This window comes from Cavenderia fasciculata, assembly GCF_000203815.1.
Source record: "Cavenderia fasciculata unplaced genomic scaffold Scf_Dfasci-F-a-25c12.r2-5, whole genome shotgun sequence".
NCBI lineage: Eukaryota > Evosea > Eumycetozoa > Acytosteliales > Cavenderiaceae > Cavenderia > Cavenderia fasciculata.
In genome coordinates, this window is record NW_004457729.1 from 3,350,591 (window position 1) to 3,367,669 (window position 17,079).

The 17,079-nt window shown below is 36.6% G+C and overlaps 9 protein-coding genes across 9 annotated transcripts; 4 read left to right on the top strand and 5 right to left on the bottom strand.

Moving 5' to 3' along the window:
* Positions 1–994: 994 nt before the first annotated feature.
* On the bottom strand, positions 995–2,502 carry efa1B (elongation factor 1b; the record flags this gene model as incomplete). Its single annotated transcript, XM_004359586.1, has 3 exons — positions 995–1,634; positions 1,992–2,095; positions 2,470–2,502. 3 exons carry the CDS (start codon positions 2,500–2,502, stop codon positions 995–997), a joined length of 777 nt encoding a protein of 258 aa, XP_004359643.1.
* Positions 2,503–2,610: 108 nt separating this feature from the next.
* On the top strand, positions 2,611–3,936 carry DFA_01680 (uncharacterized protein; the record flags this gene model as incomplete). Its single annotated transcript, XM_004359587.1, has 4 exons — positions 2,611–2,697; positions 2,739–2,982; positions 3,216–3,394; positions 3,466–3,936. The coding sequence occupies 4 exons, from the start codon at positions 2,611–2,613 to the stop codon at positions 3,934–3,936; spliced, it is 981 nt and encodes a 326-aa protein (XP_004359644.1).
* Positions 3,937–4,693: 757 nt separating this feature from the next.
* Positions 4,694–6,230, bottom strand: DFA_01681 (uncharacterized protein; the record flags this gene model as incomplete). Its single annotated transcript, XM_004359588.1, has 3 exons — positions 4,694–5,024; positions 5,112–5,295; positions 5,372–6,230. The coding sequence occupies 3 exons, from the start codon at positions 6,228–6,230 to the stop codon at positions 4,694–4,696; spliced, it is 1,374 nt and encodes a 457-aa protein (XP_004359645.1).
* Positions 6,231–7,626: 1,396 nt separating this feature from the next.
* DFA_01682 (BTB/POZ domain-containing protein) lies at positions 7,627–8,827 on the top strand (the record flags this gene model as incomplete). The annotated part of the gene is made up of 2 exons (XM_004359589.1): positions 7,627–8,501; positions 8,581–8,827. The coding sequence occupies 2 exons, from the start codon at positions 7,627–7,629 to the stop codon at positions 8,825–8,827; spliced, it is 1,122 nt and encodes a 373-aa protein (XP_004359646.1).
* A 321-nt stretch (positions 8,828–9,148) lies between these two features.
* Positions 9,149–9,913, top strand: DFA_01683 (uncharacterized protein; the record flags this gene model as incomplete). The annotated part of the gene is made up of 2 exons (XM_004359590.1): positions 9,149–9,575; positions 9,621–9,913. The coding sequence occupies 2 exons, from the start codon at positions 9,149–9,151 to the stop codon at positions 9,911–9,913; spliced, it is 720 nt and encodes a 239-aa protein (XP_004359647.1).
* A 237-nt stretch (positions 9,914–10,150) lies between these two features.
* Positions 10,151–12,709, bottom strand: DFA_01684 (uncharacterized protein; the record flags this gene model as incomplete). The annotated part of the gene is made up of 1 exon (XM_004359591.1): positions 10,151–12,709. The coding sequence occupies one exon, from the start codon at positions 12,707–12,709 to the stop codon at positions 10,151–10,153; it is 2,559 nt and encodes an 852-aa protein (XP_004359648.1).
* Positions 12,710–13,088: 379 nt separating this feature from the next.
* DFA_01685 (uncharacterized protein) lies at positions 13,089–14,274 on the bottom strand (the record flags this gene model as incomplete). Its single annotated transcript, XM_004359592.1, has 2 exons — positions 13,089–13,666; positions 14,268–14,274. 2 exons carry the CDS (start codon positions 14,272–14,274, stop codon positions 13,089–13,091), a joined length of 585 nt encoding a protein of 194 aa, XP_004359649.1.
* A 264-nt stretch (positions 14,275–14,538) lies between these two features.
* Positions 14,539–14,679, top strand: DFA_01686 (uncharacterized protein; the record flags this gene model as incomplete). Its single annotated transcript, XM_004359593.1, has 1 exon — positions 14,539–14,679. The coding sequence occupies one exon, from the start codon at positions 14,539–14,541 to the stop codon at positions 14,677–14,679; it is 141 nt and encodes a 46-aa protein (XP_004359650.1).
* A 353-nt stretch (positions 14,680–15,032) lies between these two features.
* sf3b2 (PSP proline-rich domain-containing protein) lies at positions 15,033–17,053 on the bottom strand (the record flags this gene model as incomplete). Its single annotated transcript, XM_004359594.1, has 4 exons — positions 15,033–15,828; positions 16,228–16,325; positions 16,425–16,622; positions 16,688–17,053. 4 exons carry the CDS (start codon positions 17,051–17,053, stop codon positions 15,033–15,035), a joined length of 1,458 nt encoding a protein of 485 aa, XP_004359651.1.
* Positions 17,054–17,079: the final 26 nt, after the last annotated feature.

A 17,079-nucleotide genomic window follows, 5' to 3' on the forward strand; every position in this document is an offset into this window, starting at 1 on the left:
AACTTCATTCAAAACATGATGGGGTTATAATCAGATATTTACCGATCACAATAATATCATATTTTGAAATTGTCAATAGACATTTCTCCCACTCGAAAGTGTAGAATGATGTTGGGGGTGGGTGATTGCTTATTTCATCACTGTTGGGGCAAAAAGTATAGGTAAAAAACCTAACCCAACAAATTTGATAGTGTTTGTTGTTGTGTGTCGGATGTGATGATCATATCGTTACTTACAACTAACAGTATTTTACTCTCCTGTTTCTCCTCCTATCTCTCACTCTCTCTCCTCTCTCTCTTTTGTTTATTTGTTTATCTCTTTGAAGCTCTAAACAAAACAAAAATAAAGGCAAGGCTCGCTAGGTGGTCTACTCGGAGAATGAACCATAAGGGGTTGTATGAGCTGTCATAGCAAGCTGGCTAAAACTCGTATACTTTTTTTGTAAAACAACTTTTCTTCGGTTATCGATGATTTTCGGACTGAAGGCTTGAAACCACAAAGCTCGTCACATGAAAAATCCGACAAGTCTAGTAGGCGATCTCACCTAAAACTCATAAAGCGAAACGTTTGGGAAGATTCCTTTGAAACTTGAACAAAAATAAATATCTCTCCCTTCTTTGATCACTACAACCCAATAAAGATAATAGTTGGTGTTTAGGATATTCAATTTTATTCAAAGCAGCAATGATGACATCAATCAAGGTTGATTCGAGTGTTCCTGAATCTTTCGATCATCCAAACAAACATTGACCAAGATTCAAAGGTCAGTGAGTTGATTTTAGAACAAAGATAGATTTTAGATTATGGATAAGATTGAGACCAAAGAATAGTAATAAAATAAACAAAATAAATAAGTTACAAAAAAGGAAAAAGAATAAAATGAATTTATTCTTGGTGATTTAATCAATCAACAACAATCGAATAGCGTTTGTTGTGATGATGAATATATGTTTGTTTTGTTTTGTGGGAACTAGGGGAAAGGAGTAATGATCGCTTAGATTTTATTGAAAGCAGCAACATCACAACTTTGGACGTAGTCTTCAAAGGCACAGATTTGTTCAGAGAGATCATCGACAGAGACCTTGTCATCTTCAACGACACAGTTGATTTGCAACTTCTTGATACCGTAACCGACGGCGACCAACTTGGAGGCACCCCAGACGAGACCTGGCATGACGATGGTACGGACAGAGGCTTCGAGGGCAGCCATGTCGGTTTCATCATCCCATGGCTTGACATCCAAAAGGATGGAGGACTTGGCGATAACCTTTTCCTTTGGCTTCTTGAGGGCAGCAGCGGCAGCACGACGCTCTTCCAATTGACGTTCGTATTCCTCGTCATCTTCGTCGTCACCAAACAAGTCAACATCGTCGTCGGCCTTGGCTGGGGCGGCAGCCTTGACAGTGATGGTTTCAGTGACGGCTACGAATTCAGAGGCTTCGAGAGCTTGGATGGTGTTGTACCATCTGTTGGCGTGTGGGTACTTGGTGGCACATGGGGCCTTGCCGAGCTTCTTGACGGCTTCTTGGTCGACATTGGATGGGAGGAAACCAACAAGGTAAGTCTTGTCCTTCAAGTATTCGTTGAGGTCGATGACACCAGCGTCAGTTGTCAAGTCAGCAAATGATGGCATTCTAAATAAAAATAATAATTAATAATTGTTAGTTTAAAAAAAATATATAATTATTATTATCTATGATATTATTATTATCTATATGTTATCGATATATGAATATGCAGTATCATCTATCTAGTCATCATCATCATCTATTATTATCAACACTGTACATAAAGAGAGAGAGAAAAGTATCCAAGAGGAAAGAGTAAAAGAATGAATGAACATCACTCTTACCCGAACCACACCCTTTTGATACTACCTATTATCGTCGTCCGTCCATTATTATTATTAATTAATCGTTGTTGTTCATTATTATTATTATTATTATATTATTAACAGATAAGATTATCATATCTGGGTTGACTGAAACTACAAGTAAACATATAATATGTTTCTTTTTTTTTTCTCTGCTCTCTCGTTCCAGATACGACGACGATAAAATGTTGACAATGATAATGATGACAGATGTTTAAACTGCTATTTATATATATATAATATAACCTATCCTAGGATATGACAACAATAGATTAATAAGGTATCTTTTAACAAAAGACCTACATTATATGATATATTGAAAGTTAGAAGAAGATGTACTGCTACTCTAAAACAAATAACTTGAAAATTTCGTTTTTTAGGGTAGGGTAGGTCACGTGGAGAGAAAAAGAAATTAGAAAAAAAATTAAAAAAATTATCACAATCTCTGCCACCAAAAACTGTTTTTTTTTTCAAGCTTGTCGGGCAATGAGAGTTCAAAATGAACTTCGATTATTATTCTTGTCTCAAACACTTCCTCCTCCTCATTGGATTCTCTCTCTCTCTCACTTAATTATTTTTAATAAATAAATAAATACATCTATTTCAGAGGTGACTTGCTTTGCTTTCATTCTTTTCACTTTTAAATGTAAACTAAATAATGTAACGCATCCTCAACTTGAAATGAATCATTTGGGTGGAGCAAACACATGGGGTTCAAGGTTGGGGAGGACTTTGGAATGAATGAATTGATATGGATTTATCCATTTTTGCCCCCTGACCTTTGGTTTATACATATTTATGAAGAGGCTAAACTTGGTGAAGTTGTTTTTTTTTTTTATTTTCTTTTTTTTTTTTTTTTTGAAAGACCCTCCCATTCAATTTCAAAGTTAACGACATGTTTAATTACAAGCTCGCACATAGAAGAAGCAGTAATATTTTATGCAATTGTAGAATAGATAATACTCGTATATACAAACTATATAGTTCAATCAATAGATTATTAATCATCCTTCACACCACAAGTCAGAAGGTAGGCGCTTCCAAGGAATCAGACACACAAAAGAGTGAAGAGGAAGCACACTTTCTTATCAGTAGAGTAGTGTTGGTTTGTATTATCCTATATATTCTTTACTAGTTCATTTTATATATATATAATGCTAACATCTATCTATCTATCTATCTATCTATCTATCTATCTATCTATCTATCTATCTATCTATCTATCTATCTATCTATCTATCTATCTATCAATCTGTCTATCTATCTGTCTGTCATATGAATATACTTTTATAGGGATAATCTATTATTGTAACATATAGATAGATAATATTCAAAACAATAGTAGCAATCGATAACACACAACAACAAGAAGAACCAACAGTGGCCGGCGAACAAACAACCCGTTACAGGAGTAATGATTCGTCCGTGCCCGGCGGTTGTGCTTCTCTTTACCCGGGTTCGAGGTTCGTAGGCGTACAAAGGAGTGCCAAAGCCTCTTATCCTGTGCACATTGATATAAAGGTAAATATAGGAGAGAATAGAACATATATATACACTATCAGTACGACGACACTAACAAACAAGTCTTGTAGGATGTCGATTTTGATAATTCAATACTATCAGGATACTTGACGATATTGGGATTGACTAAAAAGTACCCAGTATTGACTACCTTTTTCGAAGGAGAGATTGTCGATGGCAAGCATTATGGATTCCTCACGCGCAAGTGGGAGGCAAATGCCAAGGTAGATCTCGATCACTGGGGTAGGTTCCCAGAGTTCCAAACCTATGCAGACAGCTTCAATCGTGACGATTTCGAATCGTCTCTACTCAAAAGCAGCGATACTTTGTTTATGCGATGGAAAGAGAGTTTCTTTTTGGTTCCAGATCATCGCATCAAGAATATCGAGGGGGCATCATACGAGGGGTTCTACTATATCGCTTTGGAACGTGCAACTGGAACAATTAGAGGTTTCTACTATCATTGTTCAAGTGAACTATTTCAAACTATCATTTTAGAACATGAAACTGAATCTAGTTTTCCTTGTTTTGAATTTAGATAACAAAGAACAAATAACAACTTATCAATCATCAACTAACAACAATAACCAATAACAACAAATAATCACATTACATTATCAATCATCAATCATCATCGTATACATATATATATAAATAATAGAATACTAACACCCAACAATAATTTAACAATTATAATAATAATAATAATCATCGCCATTTTAAAATACATTGGTATGGAATAAGCTAATGGAATAGTCATATCGAATTACCATCATCGTCATTATATAATAATCAATCTCCTTCTCACAACTAAATCTAGCTCATTCATTCTTCTCTCTTTTTTTTAAATATATACCAACAACCATTATTAAAATTAATTAATTGTACAATTTCTGTATCAAACTCAAACAACAACAACAACAAAATCAATATTTAATAATGTTGAACAATAACAATAACAATAACAATGTGTATAACAGGATATCAAAAAATAAACAAATCAAACCAAGCCCATCTTTTTCTTTTTTTTTTTTGGAATAAATTATTATTATTATTATTTGTTTTGTTATGTTTGTTTGTTATTTTATTCGTTTATGGAAAGGTAATATAATATCATATGGTAGGTTAAATTAGTTTTATGATCTATAAAGAGTATTTAATCTACCAATGAATGAAAAGTAGGTGCGAATGTGTCGGTTTGGCTTGTTAATTAAAATATGGATGATGTGGATTTGTTTGTTGGTTTGTTTGTTGTAGTATTGCAAGTTATGGTAGTGATACACTGTCGTTGGGGTTGGATTATGTAATAAGGTTATCATTCTTTGATCTCTTATATTCCTCTTTTACAAAGAATATTAGTAAAAATGAGATTAGAGAAGTGGCAACCAAGAAATAATTGAGATAGTAGACTGGAACAACACTGCCCACCATAATAGCGATAAAAGTGACAACATTCAAAAGAATGGAAATGATCGATGTACCAATCGACTCTGGAATGGGGTAGGATACTTCAACAGCCGCTTCATAAATAATCGGATAGAATCCATTAATCACCCATCCTCCAGAAACATTTAATAATTGTCCTAACCAATAATATCTTGGTATATATCCATCAACCATTAGTGAAAATCTAAAAAGAAAAAAGAAATAATATAATAAATATTAATATTACAACTACAACCTTTCAACCTTTCAACCTTTCAACATTTCAACATACAATAAATAAATAATAGTATTAATGGCAAAAAGGAATAAAAGTATCTTTTTAAAATTATGGAATCTGTCATGTGCAAATCCACACATTAAACCACCGACAATGCCAGCCAAGATACCATAGAAACCAAACATTTTACCTTGTTCTATAGTATAAACATCTAATAATATTTCTGTTAAGACAGCACCTAAAATAATACAAATGGAAATTAGAAGTTGGAAATATATATATATATTGTTTGATTTGATTTGTTTGTAACATACTCCAACCAGCATAAGTACCAGATGTTAATGCAACAGCAATCGTTACAATTGCAGCAGATGAATTAGTCATGAATTGATAGGAGCTGACAAAGAGAGTTTTCCAACTTTGCAAGAGTGATTGTGGTTGGTAAATGTCACCTGATGATCCAAGTGGAGTTTGACTCTTAATATCAGAGATGAAGGAGGTGGCAGATGGTGGGGATGGTGGTTTCTCGGGAAAGTAGATACAGACAGCTGCAAAAATCAAAATCGAGAATGTAGCCTCTGCAAATAAAAGGTATCTAAGGTGTAAACCATCAACTGCGTACAATGAAACGATAAATGCAATTGCACTACCTGAAAAGTTGGACAATGTACCAATGGCAGTTGAAAAGGTACGTTCTGATGGTGCAAACCATGTAGCTGATATCTTTGTGGGAAGAATCATGACAACTGGACCGGCAACCGAATTGAAAACCTGACCAATGACAATAAGGGGGAATAGTTTATTGCCTTGACCAGGAATACTACGTATGACAGATCCAAGGGCAACTAGACCCGCAGAAATCATAATATTCTTTCGGATACCGTATCGGTTGATAGACCATGTCATGACAATAGAGAATGGAACGAAAATGATTGGGCCAACAGCCGACAAAAAGTTGATGAGTGCGATAGGTGAGTTATAGTAGGTAGACGATAGGGGTGCTACCGTAGAAAAAGTGATCCATTGGTTACATTGTTGCAGAGACACCAATGTGAAGAGAAACAGCACATAGTACCGAGATTTGTAGGTTCTAAATTGTTGTTGATCTCCATTTAATGCATGTTGGTGATAGTCTACTCCATCAAGTAAAGGAGCATCTTCGTTGTTTATCATAATAAATAAATAATAATAATAATACAAATAATACTACTTGCCCCTGCGAACTGTTTTTGTGAGAGCTTTTTTCAGCACACAATAAATTTTTTTAAAATTCAAAGTTAAACATGCAAATCTGTGGGAATTGGTTGCCAAATGTTTCGTTGCCGATATTCCCCATGCCTGGTGAAACTTAATTTTAATTTTCTTGTCCACTCGGTTGAGGGGCATATGCGCATAGCCATTACCAAGATTAGTGTTATTGAGACTTCATTACATTCTCTTCAACTCTAGAAGTTTAAAGTGATGATGATTCTTCTTTTTTTAGATTCTGACCTTTAAAGTGTGTAAACCAAATAAAGGAGAGAAAGAAAGAAAGAAAGAAAGGTGGGGGAGGGTAGATTGGGTTCTACACAAAGTAGCGTGGAGATGACCGATCAGCCACCAGAGTAAAGATGATACAGGAAGTTTGCTATTCTACAATATATATATACTACTATCATATTATATCAAAGATCTAGATAAACATAGAACAACTCTCTCTCATGATTCTTAAAAGGTGGTTGTAACAATCAATAATAATAATATTGGTAAAAGAAACTCAAATGAATGAATGTGTTACGTTCATTGTACTGGTGCTCTCTCCTCCTCCTCCACCTCCACTACTACTCAATTAAAAGAAAAATGTTCTTCACCCAACACTTTATTTATTTGTAAAATTTAATTTATTTTTTTTAATTGGGTGGAGATGGTGATGAGTCATTCATCATTAGTCATCAAACTCAAACAAAGAAATAGATAAACAAATCTAGTGTGAGTCAGAGTAATAGAAAGGAAAATAGGAAAGAATTATTATTAATAGAACAACTCTATCGATATAAACCAGCTCTCTCTCTTAGTCACCACATATATAAATGAAAGTGTTCACCATCAATTGATTTAGTAGTTTCACTTCTCTAAAAGAAGACAAAGAAAAGATAACTTTATTTATTACTTTATTGGCAGGCATTGTTGTAACATATATATATATATATATATAAATCATTCTCATTCATACAAGCTCATACATTTACCTTCACCACACATTATAAAGAATAGGCATAGATAGATAGAATAATAATAGTTTATTCAAAAAGACGGACAAACAGACTATTTATTTATTTATTTATTATCAAAAGAGGTATTATTTTCATTTCATTCATTCTACATTCATTAATACACATATAAAAAAAGTAGGTATGCATAGAAAGGAAAGAATAAAAAAAGGAAAGGAAAGGAAAGGTTATATGAATCCAAAACTAACTAAATTTATTTGATATTATTATTATTATTATAGTTGTAAATATAGTACTATTTATTTTGAAATCAAATTCAATTTGTAAACAATCAATAATAATTAATAATTTTAAAAATAATGACAACAATTAATATTAATAGTCCTTTACAACAAGGAAGTAGTGATGCTATTGATATTTCAAAAGATAGAATCAAACTACGAGGCGATGATTTAATACTTGAAAATAATATGAATCATGGTTCTGGTTCATCATACACTGATTTGGCATCCAAGATGCAGACTGTCGATATTGTCGGAGGAGGTAGTCAAACAAACACGGCACATTCGAGCAACAGATCTTCGGTAGACAGCACCAATTCTTGCTTGTTGGACAATTTTACACTGCCTTCTGACGTTGACCAGCAGGCTTCATCACTGATCAACAGAAAAGGAATGATCAAACTCAATGTTGGTGGCGTGCTCTACTACACGTCTGTATCGACTCTGTGCACCGACCCCACTTCCATGTTTTCATTGATGTTTTCTGGAAGATTCCCCATTCAACGCGAAGAGGATGGATCTGTATTTATAGACCGTGACGGACGATACTTTCACTACATACTGAATTGGCTGCGTAACAACAGTCTTCCACCAATCATAGACGAACTTGAGAAACAATACGTATTGGTGGAAGCACGCTTCTACCTTATCACAGGACTGGTCGACCACCTTTCCACACCAGTACCCAAGAGCGACGCCGAGTTGTATCCAAGTCGATTCACACAAAAGGAGATTATCACACTCCTCAACCAATGCCATCCCGCACGTCCCATCCAATTGGCTTCGGCCGACATTAGCGGACTTGATCTCTCTGGATTGAATTTCAGAGGTTGTAATCTACGCTTTGCAAATCTCGAAGGTTCCATTCTAAAATATTGTAATCTAGCTGAAGCAAATCTTCAAGATGCTAATCTTAAAAAATGTGATCTAAGATATTCTGATTTATCATATGGGTATGTAAAACAAAAAACAAAAAAGATAAACCAAATAATATTAATTTATTTATTTATTTATTTATTAATTTAATTTTAGTAATTTAAAAAGAGTACAACTACAAAATGCGCAATTACAATATTCAACAGTTGTATCATGTGATTTATCGGATGCAGAATTGACAGAGGCATCATTACAAAATGCAGATTTCCAAAATTCATTATTAAGTGGTGCCAATCTCCAAGGAGCCAATCTACAAGACATTAATCTTAGTGGTGCCAAACTTCAAGGAACTTCCTTATACAAGGCTGTAAATGTACAAAGAGCTAAAGGATTAAAAAGATAATTTAAATAAATCAAATTTGTAAATAAATAAAATAAACCAATTAAATTAAAACCAAATAATTTTAATATAATTTTTTTAATCGGTGAAATTATTTTATTTTATAAATAATAGGTAGTGCTGACATTTATTGCAATCGAGTTCATCAAACACTCTGACATAGATAAATTAAAAATATACGACAGTAAATATTTGTACTTCGTTATCTCATTTGAAATTTCAATCTTTATTTCGATTATCTAGTACGTAGCCTACCTTTCTATAATTCTAAATTATTGTACTAATGCCACCCCTCAACTAAAGCTCCAACTTCAATTTCTAAAGATGTCAAAACCAACATCTGATGTAGTATATGGTCTGGACAACGACAAGCGTCGTACCTTCCTCCCTAGCACAGATAATACGTTTGGTGGATACCCAATCCCATATGTTATGCTAGATACTGGATGTAACTCTCATTTACTCTCTATTCCAGAGATGGATGGGCTGTCCACCCTGTTCAATACATTCCCAACCAAGCATCCAAATGCTGCTGGTGAACAATTCACGTACAAAATCAAAAGTGGAGGAGGTGTTGCTGCATTGCAGTCTCCTGTGTTGAGTGTTTACAACAACGCTGGAAATGCATTCACTATCCGACTTTGTTCTGACCTATACCCACACGAGCTCATCCACAATGAATATCTCCGTTTCAGTCTTTGCTATGACGATGTTGTGGGAATACTTTCTGCAGTTGATTCCGCCCAAATAAGTTTGGTAGGGGATGTGCAACTACGAAATTTCATCAAACTAATAGATTCAATTAAGGCAATTATTCCTGGTATCAATATCGCGAAGCGAAGAAGACATGCGCTTCTTGGAAGATCATTGATTGGAGTTGGAGGTCGACAAATGCGCTTTATCAGAGACTTGACTATTATCTCTGCAAATAGCGCGCGGGTATCCCCCTCCCCTCAAGAGGTAGATGAAATACTAAATATTTGCACCAATTTTGTTTCAAACAACTCAATGGGAATGCAAATTTTCAACGACTTGGAGGATGACTATCTAATTGAGATTCCTCATGACGACGAGAAACTGGATTCCTAAGAGAGGTACATACGTATCACATCTGTTTGTCTCTCATAGACCACTATCTCAACAACAACAATAACAACCCTCCATATCCCATTATCATTTAACATTTATATTTAATAAATTGCAAATACACTGTCCGAGACAAAACACAGTTTCCCATTTCCTTTATTGATTCACCATTTGTAGACTGTGAGATGTTTGTTATATAAAAAATTAATTTATTATTATTATTATTATTATTTATTATGTTTATTGATTTATTGGATTATCTAAAGAATCAGAAGTTGATTCTAGAAGTTCTTTTCCATCATTTTCTAATTTACCAGATAAAATTTCCTTGGCTTCTGCTTCAGAGATACCGAGATCGAGCATAAGAGCCTCCTTGTGTAACATGATTTCCTCTTCGCTTTCGGCATAGAGGCTTTCGTTTGATTCGTCGTCCTCCCATTGTAGACGAGTGTCGCCATCCATCCATTCTTTGGGAGTGTAGGCACCCTTGTAGTATTTGAGGTATTCTTTTTCTTCGGCTGGAGTTGGTGGGACGACGTTGGGGTCGTAGATTGTAAAAGTACCAGACTTGTAGCTGAAAAAGCCGAGATGCTTGGCGGCCTTGATATTGCGGGCCAAACGCTTTTGATGCTTCAAACAGTTGCCAGTGATGTAACGTGGTAAAATGTCACCCTCGGTGTTCATGTAGATGCTGAGGAGTGGCACGTTCAATGGCTCGACACGCCAGCCAAAGTCGTAGCACAAAAGGCACTTGGGGAACTTGGGGTTACCAGTGACCTCCTTGCCAGTGGTGGCCGAGTAGAGAGGAGCGTTGCCGAGTTGGCCGTTCTTTTCCATACGGTGGATTTGACGGTGGAGGTATTCGTGTGATGATTTTTCCTTGACGGCTTCGAGACGGTGCTTCTCACGCAATTGCTCGAGTTTGGGGTTGACCTTGTACTTTTGGATGTTGATGTCGGCACCGAGAAGACGGTCGACGTCGTCACGAGTCTCCAAACGTTCTTCCTCGGACATGGCACGACGGAACTTGGCACTGCCCTCGAGGAAGCCGTCAATCTCACGCTTCTTGGTGTCCATGGCAGCACGACGCTGCTCACGTTCCTTGGCCTCCTTGGCGGCGATTGCAGCGGGGTTTTTGTATTTACGCAAGAGGTAGTTGTAACGGTCACGGTCGTCGAGTAGTTCTTCGGGGATGACACGGCCGTCCATGTCACGGATGGCATTTTCAAGCTCGGCGTCGGTCATTGGTACCTCGAGAGGGTCGTCTTCGGTGGGCTCGATGATGCTACGTGACAGCGACTCTCTGACATTGTCATTATCGATCTGCTCGTACGTCTTGGCCATGGCCAATTGGTTGAGGATCTTGTGCTTGTAGATGAAACGCTCACGCATCCATTGCGAAAACTGTGCATCAAACTCTGGATCGGCGGGCAAATCGACACCTTGGAACGCCTCGATCTCCTCGAGTTCGGCGGCGGTTGTGTTGGGTGAGGTGCTTTGCGAATAGTCAAAGGTGTCGTTATTCTCGACATAGTGTGGCTCGCGACCGATAGCAGAACGATTCTTGCCGACGTACTTGAGTGGCTCGTATTCGTGGGTAGTGAGACGGGGGACGACGGGTGGCTTGATACCAAGTACCTCCATACGTGCATTGTAGAGTGCATTGACCGACGCCAAAGCAGCTTCAAACTGCAAACGTGTCAAGATGCCCAATGTCTCCTCGCCATGGACGGGGGTGTTCATATTCTCGTTGAGGTACTCTTCCAAAGCCTGTTCTCTGCCTTCCTCGTTGGAGATCCAAGTCTCTCTAAAGTGTTGGGCAAACAAGCCTCTGGGGATGTGTTCCGAGTCTTCGACCTGCTTGATGATGTCCTCCAAGTCTTGGTTTCTGTTGATTGCTGCCTGTTTGAGGTTCTGGATGTGGATGTACTCTTGGCTGTCTCGGTCGAGGTCTTCCTCGCCGTCGACGTGTAGCTCTGTATATTCGTTGATCATCTCTGGTTTGGCAGGGTTGAATGGTATGGAGGGGTCTTCTGGTGTGACATCTCCTAAATATTCCTTGGGACGGATATTACGCTTACCAGTCACTGGGTCAACCCCATAGAAATCTGTCAACAATTCCAGTCTTGTTTGTTGATCCTCTTCATCCAAATCTTCATCTTCATCATATTCATATTCCTCTGCTTCTTCACCGTCTTCTTCGCCGTCCTTTTCTTCTAGTTCATCTTCATCTTGTTCTTGTTCTAGTTTTTTTAATTGATCTTCTTCTTCTCCTTCTTCTTCTCCTTCTTGTTCTTCTCCTTCTTCTCCTTCTTCTCCTTGTCTATCCATTTCGGCTTGGATACCCTTTATGTGAGCTGTGTAAGTTGCGTCCTTGTGCAACTTTTCAAAGACACGTTCTCTTTCACGTGCCAAGTGGTCCGAGTCCAACGCCTCTTCGTCCATGGTCTTTTCGGGCTCCAACAGATCCAACTTCTCGTACATTTCCATTGTCGATGCCAATCTTCTGCCGTGGGCAACGTCGAGCAACTTGCTGTCAACTAAACGCTTGTGGAACTTTTTCAAGGTCTCTGCACTGTATTGACTGTCGACCTCGTTGTAGAAACGTGGGTCCAAGAAACGATCATCCTTTAATGCTTCCTTGGTCAACTTCTCGATCTGTACAGCATCTTCATGATCATCCTCCTTGTGGTTGTTACAGTAGTTTCTAACGGCAACGTTTGACTTGTTGCTGCTGCTGCTACTATGCACAAGGTGTTGGAGTGTTCTTGTCGTCGATGACGACTTGAATCTTGACATCATCATCATCGTTCTTTCTCTACTACTATTGTTGTTATGATGTTACTCTGTTTCTGATGATAAACAATAGTATATATATATATACACACACGCAAATATATATATATAATATATACTTTGTATGATAACAAGCTTTAAAAACGAGTCAGTCCTCTAAATACAACTTCTGATCATCCCACTCTGCTAGAAAAAAAAAAATTAAAAAAATCAATTTTTTTTCATTGCACCATCTGAAGCGAACGACCCCTTCCAAAGAGTATACTGCACAAGTACTTGTTCAACAAACATACATATATTAAAAGAAGATCTTCTTCTTATACAATGTAGTTGTGCTATATACTGGGATGAATAAATATGGTTATAGGTAGTATTATTTTATTTAAAAACGACTGATCAAATGACGACAGATCAATAATAAGAATAGTAGAGGTTGATAAAGAGTTGGAGAAATCAATGAAGATGATCCAAATATAGGTCCATGTCCATCATCATGGTCATGGCCATGACCATCAGAATCAGCATTTCCGTCTGATAATAATGGATAGTCAGTGGTGGTAGGAGATGTTGCATCATATCGATCGTCATGTTCTATTGGCATTATCGTTGGTGTCGTTTCAGTAAATGTTGTCGTCGTCGTCGATAATGGCACAGTCTCAATCGTATGAGAGTTTGAATCGCCAATCTTTTCATTATTACCAACAACAACATTTGCATTACAATTAAAAGCAAAGGTTAAATTTATATTAATCGATCCAATACCATTAAAACCATAGAGTGAAACCATATCACAATCTGGAACATTATCCAAAATACATTCCATGGGTGAATTTTTCGAGCAGTATGGTCTCAAGTCTTTAACCATAAAGCCTTTATGGTATAAGCCACTATCCAACCAAATCATTTTCACTGGAGAAAATTCTATTATTAATTTATTGTCTTTTTGATCTATACCTTTTACTTTAAATAATAATATTGGTAAGTATTAATCTTGGGAATATTAAAATAATAGATGTTACACATACTAGATGCTGAAAATATAAAATCAAATTGGAGAATACATATTATTAATAAAATAAATATAAAGTATGTAGTAGTAGATATAGTCATTGAATAAATATTATAATAATATTATTAATAAAAAGGTATGTTAAAATATCTTTCTAGATTGATTGAATCGCCCAACCCAACTCTAAGATTATTAAAAGGAAAAAAAAAAAAAAAAGGTTAGACTAATAAATAATGAATTAATTGATTGATTGATACGAGTATTTATTTAAACAACAGGCAAGTGAACCAACCAACCGACAAAGGACAGTAGGAGTGAGGTTAGGGGGGTAGATTATCAAACTAAATTGTTGATTCCGTGTTGGATTTGTTGTAGATATGATTTTAAATATTAATCTTAATGTTGTTGGTAGCAACACACTCGATTTGTCTTTGATTGAATTTAAATTGTCGTGGGTGTTCGTAAATAGAGACATATAGACTGCTGGTTATTTTACTGATTGGATGCCGTCACTATCACTCACCCAACCCTTTGGGTTAAGAACCAACTAACCATCCATGTTCACAAATAGTTTTTAACCACATCACATCACATTGGTTGGTTGGTTGGTTGGATGGATTCGAAAACACAATTTCCAAACAAATCGAAAATACAACCACAACTCGTTGGGTGGTAATAAAAATTAGATAAATCAAGAGCACTACTGTAGTTATAGATAGAGATAAAATAGACTGTGTGTGTGTGGTGAGTGGAAGATAGAGATAGAGGTGGAGGTTAAAATTGGGGATTCACAAATTCGTGTAAATCAAATGAAATCAATGAAATGAATCAAAGAGTGGATTGGAAAGGTGGATCATTCGTCCACATGATGATTGTCCTAGAATGTATATCTTTCCAATTGAAACAGGATGATGCTGCTAATGAGAAATATGATCACATCAAAATATTCGAGTATTTTAATTAAAATATTCTTATTTGATTGGTCAATGAATGAATCAATGGATGGATGGATGGGGGGGGTGTGAATTCTACGATAGTCGTATTCCTGTCCCTACACCCAACCCTATCCTGGTTAGAAAAGAATAATTTTCCGATTCTGGAATTCGAATCATTTCTAAATCCAGTGTTTGAAAGTTAAATTAATTAATCAGTAAAAACTTTCTTGATAAATATCTGTAAATATAAAAATGGATAATATGTGAAGAAATACCAACAATCCAACTACTGGATAGACTTTGAGTCTTTGGAAATGATAAATAAATAAATTTTCTTTTCTTTTTTGATTTGATTTATTTAATTTATCAAATGTGTCTTACTCTAGAATTTGAATTTCTTTTGTTTGTCATCTTGAGATTTAGCCTTTCTCTTTTTATGATCATCGTCTCCATAATCTTCTTTTCTTTGAGATGATTTGTCTCCTGAAACAGCTTGTTCATATTTCTTTTTAAGCAATTCTTCGTCCAACTCTACATCTTCTACTTCATTTGGTGCAAATGTGACTTCGACAGGTGCAGATTTATGACCCTTTATGAGATCAACCTTTCTAGCACCGCTAGCCGATGCCGTAGAAGAAGAGGAAGAAGAGGGAGTATTCATTTTGATGTTTGTTGGTAGATTGTATTTGTAATTTGATTCCATGATACCTTGACCCAACTGTCTGCTTGATTGTTCGACCACTTGATAAAGTTGCTTTTGTTGTTGGAATTGTGGTAACATGTTACCACCACCATTGTTATTGTTGTTGTATTGTTGTTTTCTAATATCGACAACGTCGGGTGTTTCTGACCCACCCGATGGAATGGACATGGTACCATCTTGCACTTGTTGCGCAGAGAGTGGTGGGGGAGGGGGTGGCATACCGTCTTCGTGGTCATCACCCTCTTGTTCATCATCTTCATCTCCTTCTTCCTCGTCGTCTTCGTACTCTTCTTCGGGTACGAGTTGACCCCAACGCTCACGCTCCTCTTGGTTGATGAGACTGCCGCGCACGGTCTTGTCGTGATGTTGTTGTGCAAACATACTAGGATCCATCGGTGGGTTACCCCAACCACCTGGATGGAAGCCATACTGTGCACCTTCGGGGATCGGTGCGTTGACACCCGGTATCTTGAGACTAGGGTACGATGGGGGCAGTCCATTGTTTTGCATGTGGATCAGCCAGGGAGGGGGGTATCCCTCGAGCATGCCGAGCGCGTTCTTGAGGTCGGTGCTGAGTTGTCCGGGCTTGTTCTTTTTGATCGACACCTCAAACTCCTTGCCCTCGTAGTAGAGGTCGCCTTGACCCGTCAACTTGGGTTTGGTCTGATGCACGAAAAAGGCATCACGCAATATCTGATAGTCAATGTTCATTGTACGCATCTTGGGTTGCAGACGTTCACGCTGCTTTGTCTTTGTCTTTTTCTGACTCTCGCGTTCCAATAGAGCATCACGAATCTTGGTGATGCCCGTGGCAGCAATAAACTCTGGCAACTCAAAGGGAGGCTTTACAAACCCTCTCTTGCCCTGTAAATACTTTCTCTTTTGACTCCAATGAATTGGTACCGGAACAGAGTTTCTACATGATTTAAGGTTAATTAAAAATGCTGGATTTGGTGAATTGGTATCATGCAACTAAATTAGAAAATAGAATAGATATATATAAGTTTTAGTATTGAACAAAGCAAGAATATTATGTATGTATGTATGTATGTTTTGTTTAATAACACATACCTCTACTATATCTGGTCTATCGACCAATTGTTTTAAAATGGGAAGATTTAATCTTTGTTGTTTCTTTCTTTCACGATTTGATAATTTCTTTGATTTGCCTTTACCCTCTTCTTCCTCTTCTTCTTCTTCTTCCTCTTCCTCTTCAACTTCATCATTTTCTTGTTGATCAGTATCTTGATTTTCTTCTTGATCAGTAAACTGTGTGTGACAGATGAGATTGTTAGTATCTGCAGCTGATATATATCTCTATAAACAAAACATACCTGTACATCTTGATCATCATCTTGATGAGTAGGATTATCGAAATGTTTTAATAACTTGTTATACAATTCAAAGGTAGGATCGCTTTCGTCTATTACAAAATCTGGGTCTTCTTCAATCATCATATTGTCTACAGGTGCTGGTGGCTCATCACCATCTATTTCAACATTATTACTACTATTACTATGTGATCCATTTTGTTGTTGTTGTTTATCTTGATACTTCTTTTGTTTCTGTCTTTTCTTTTGTTCCTTTTTCTTTTGTAATTTTTGTTTCTTTTTGTCTATCTTTGTATTACTAGTAGTAGTAGTACCATTACTACTACTCCCATTCGTTGTCGTTATCCCATTATTATCTATATTTGTCATATCTATATCTCCTTTCTCTCCACCTA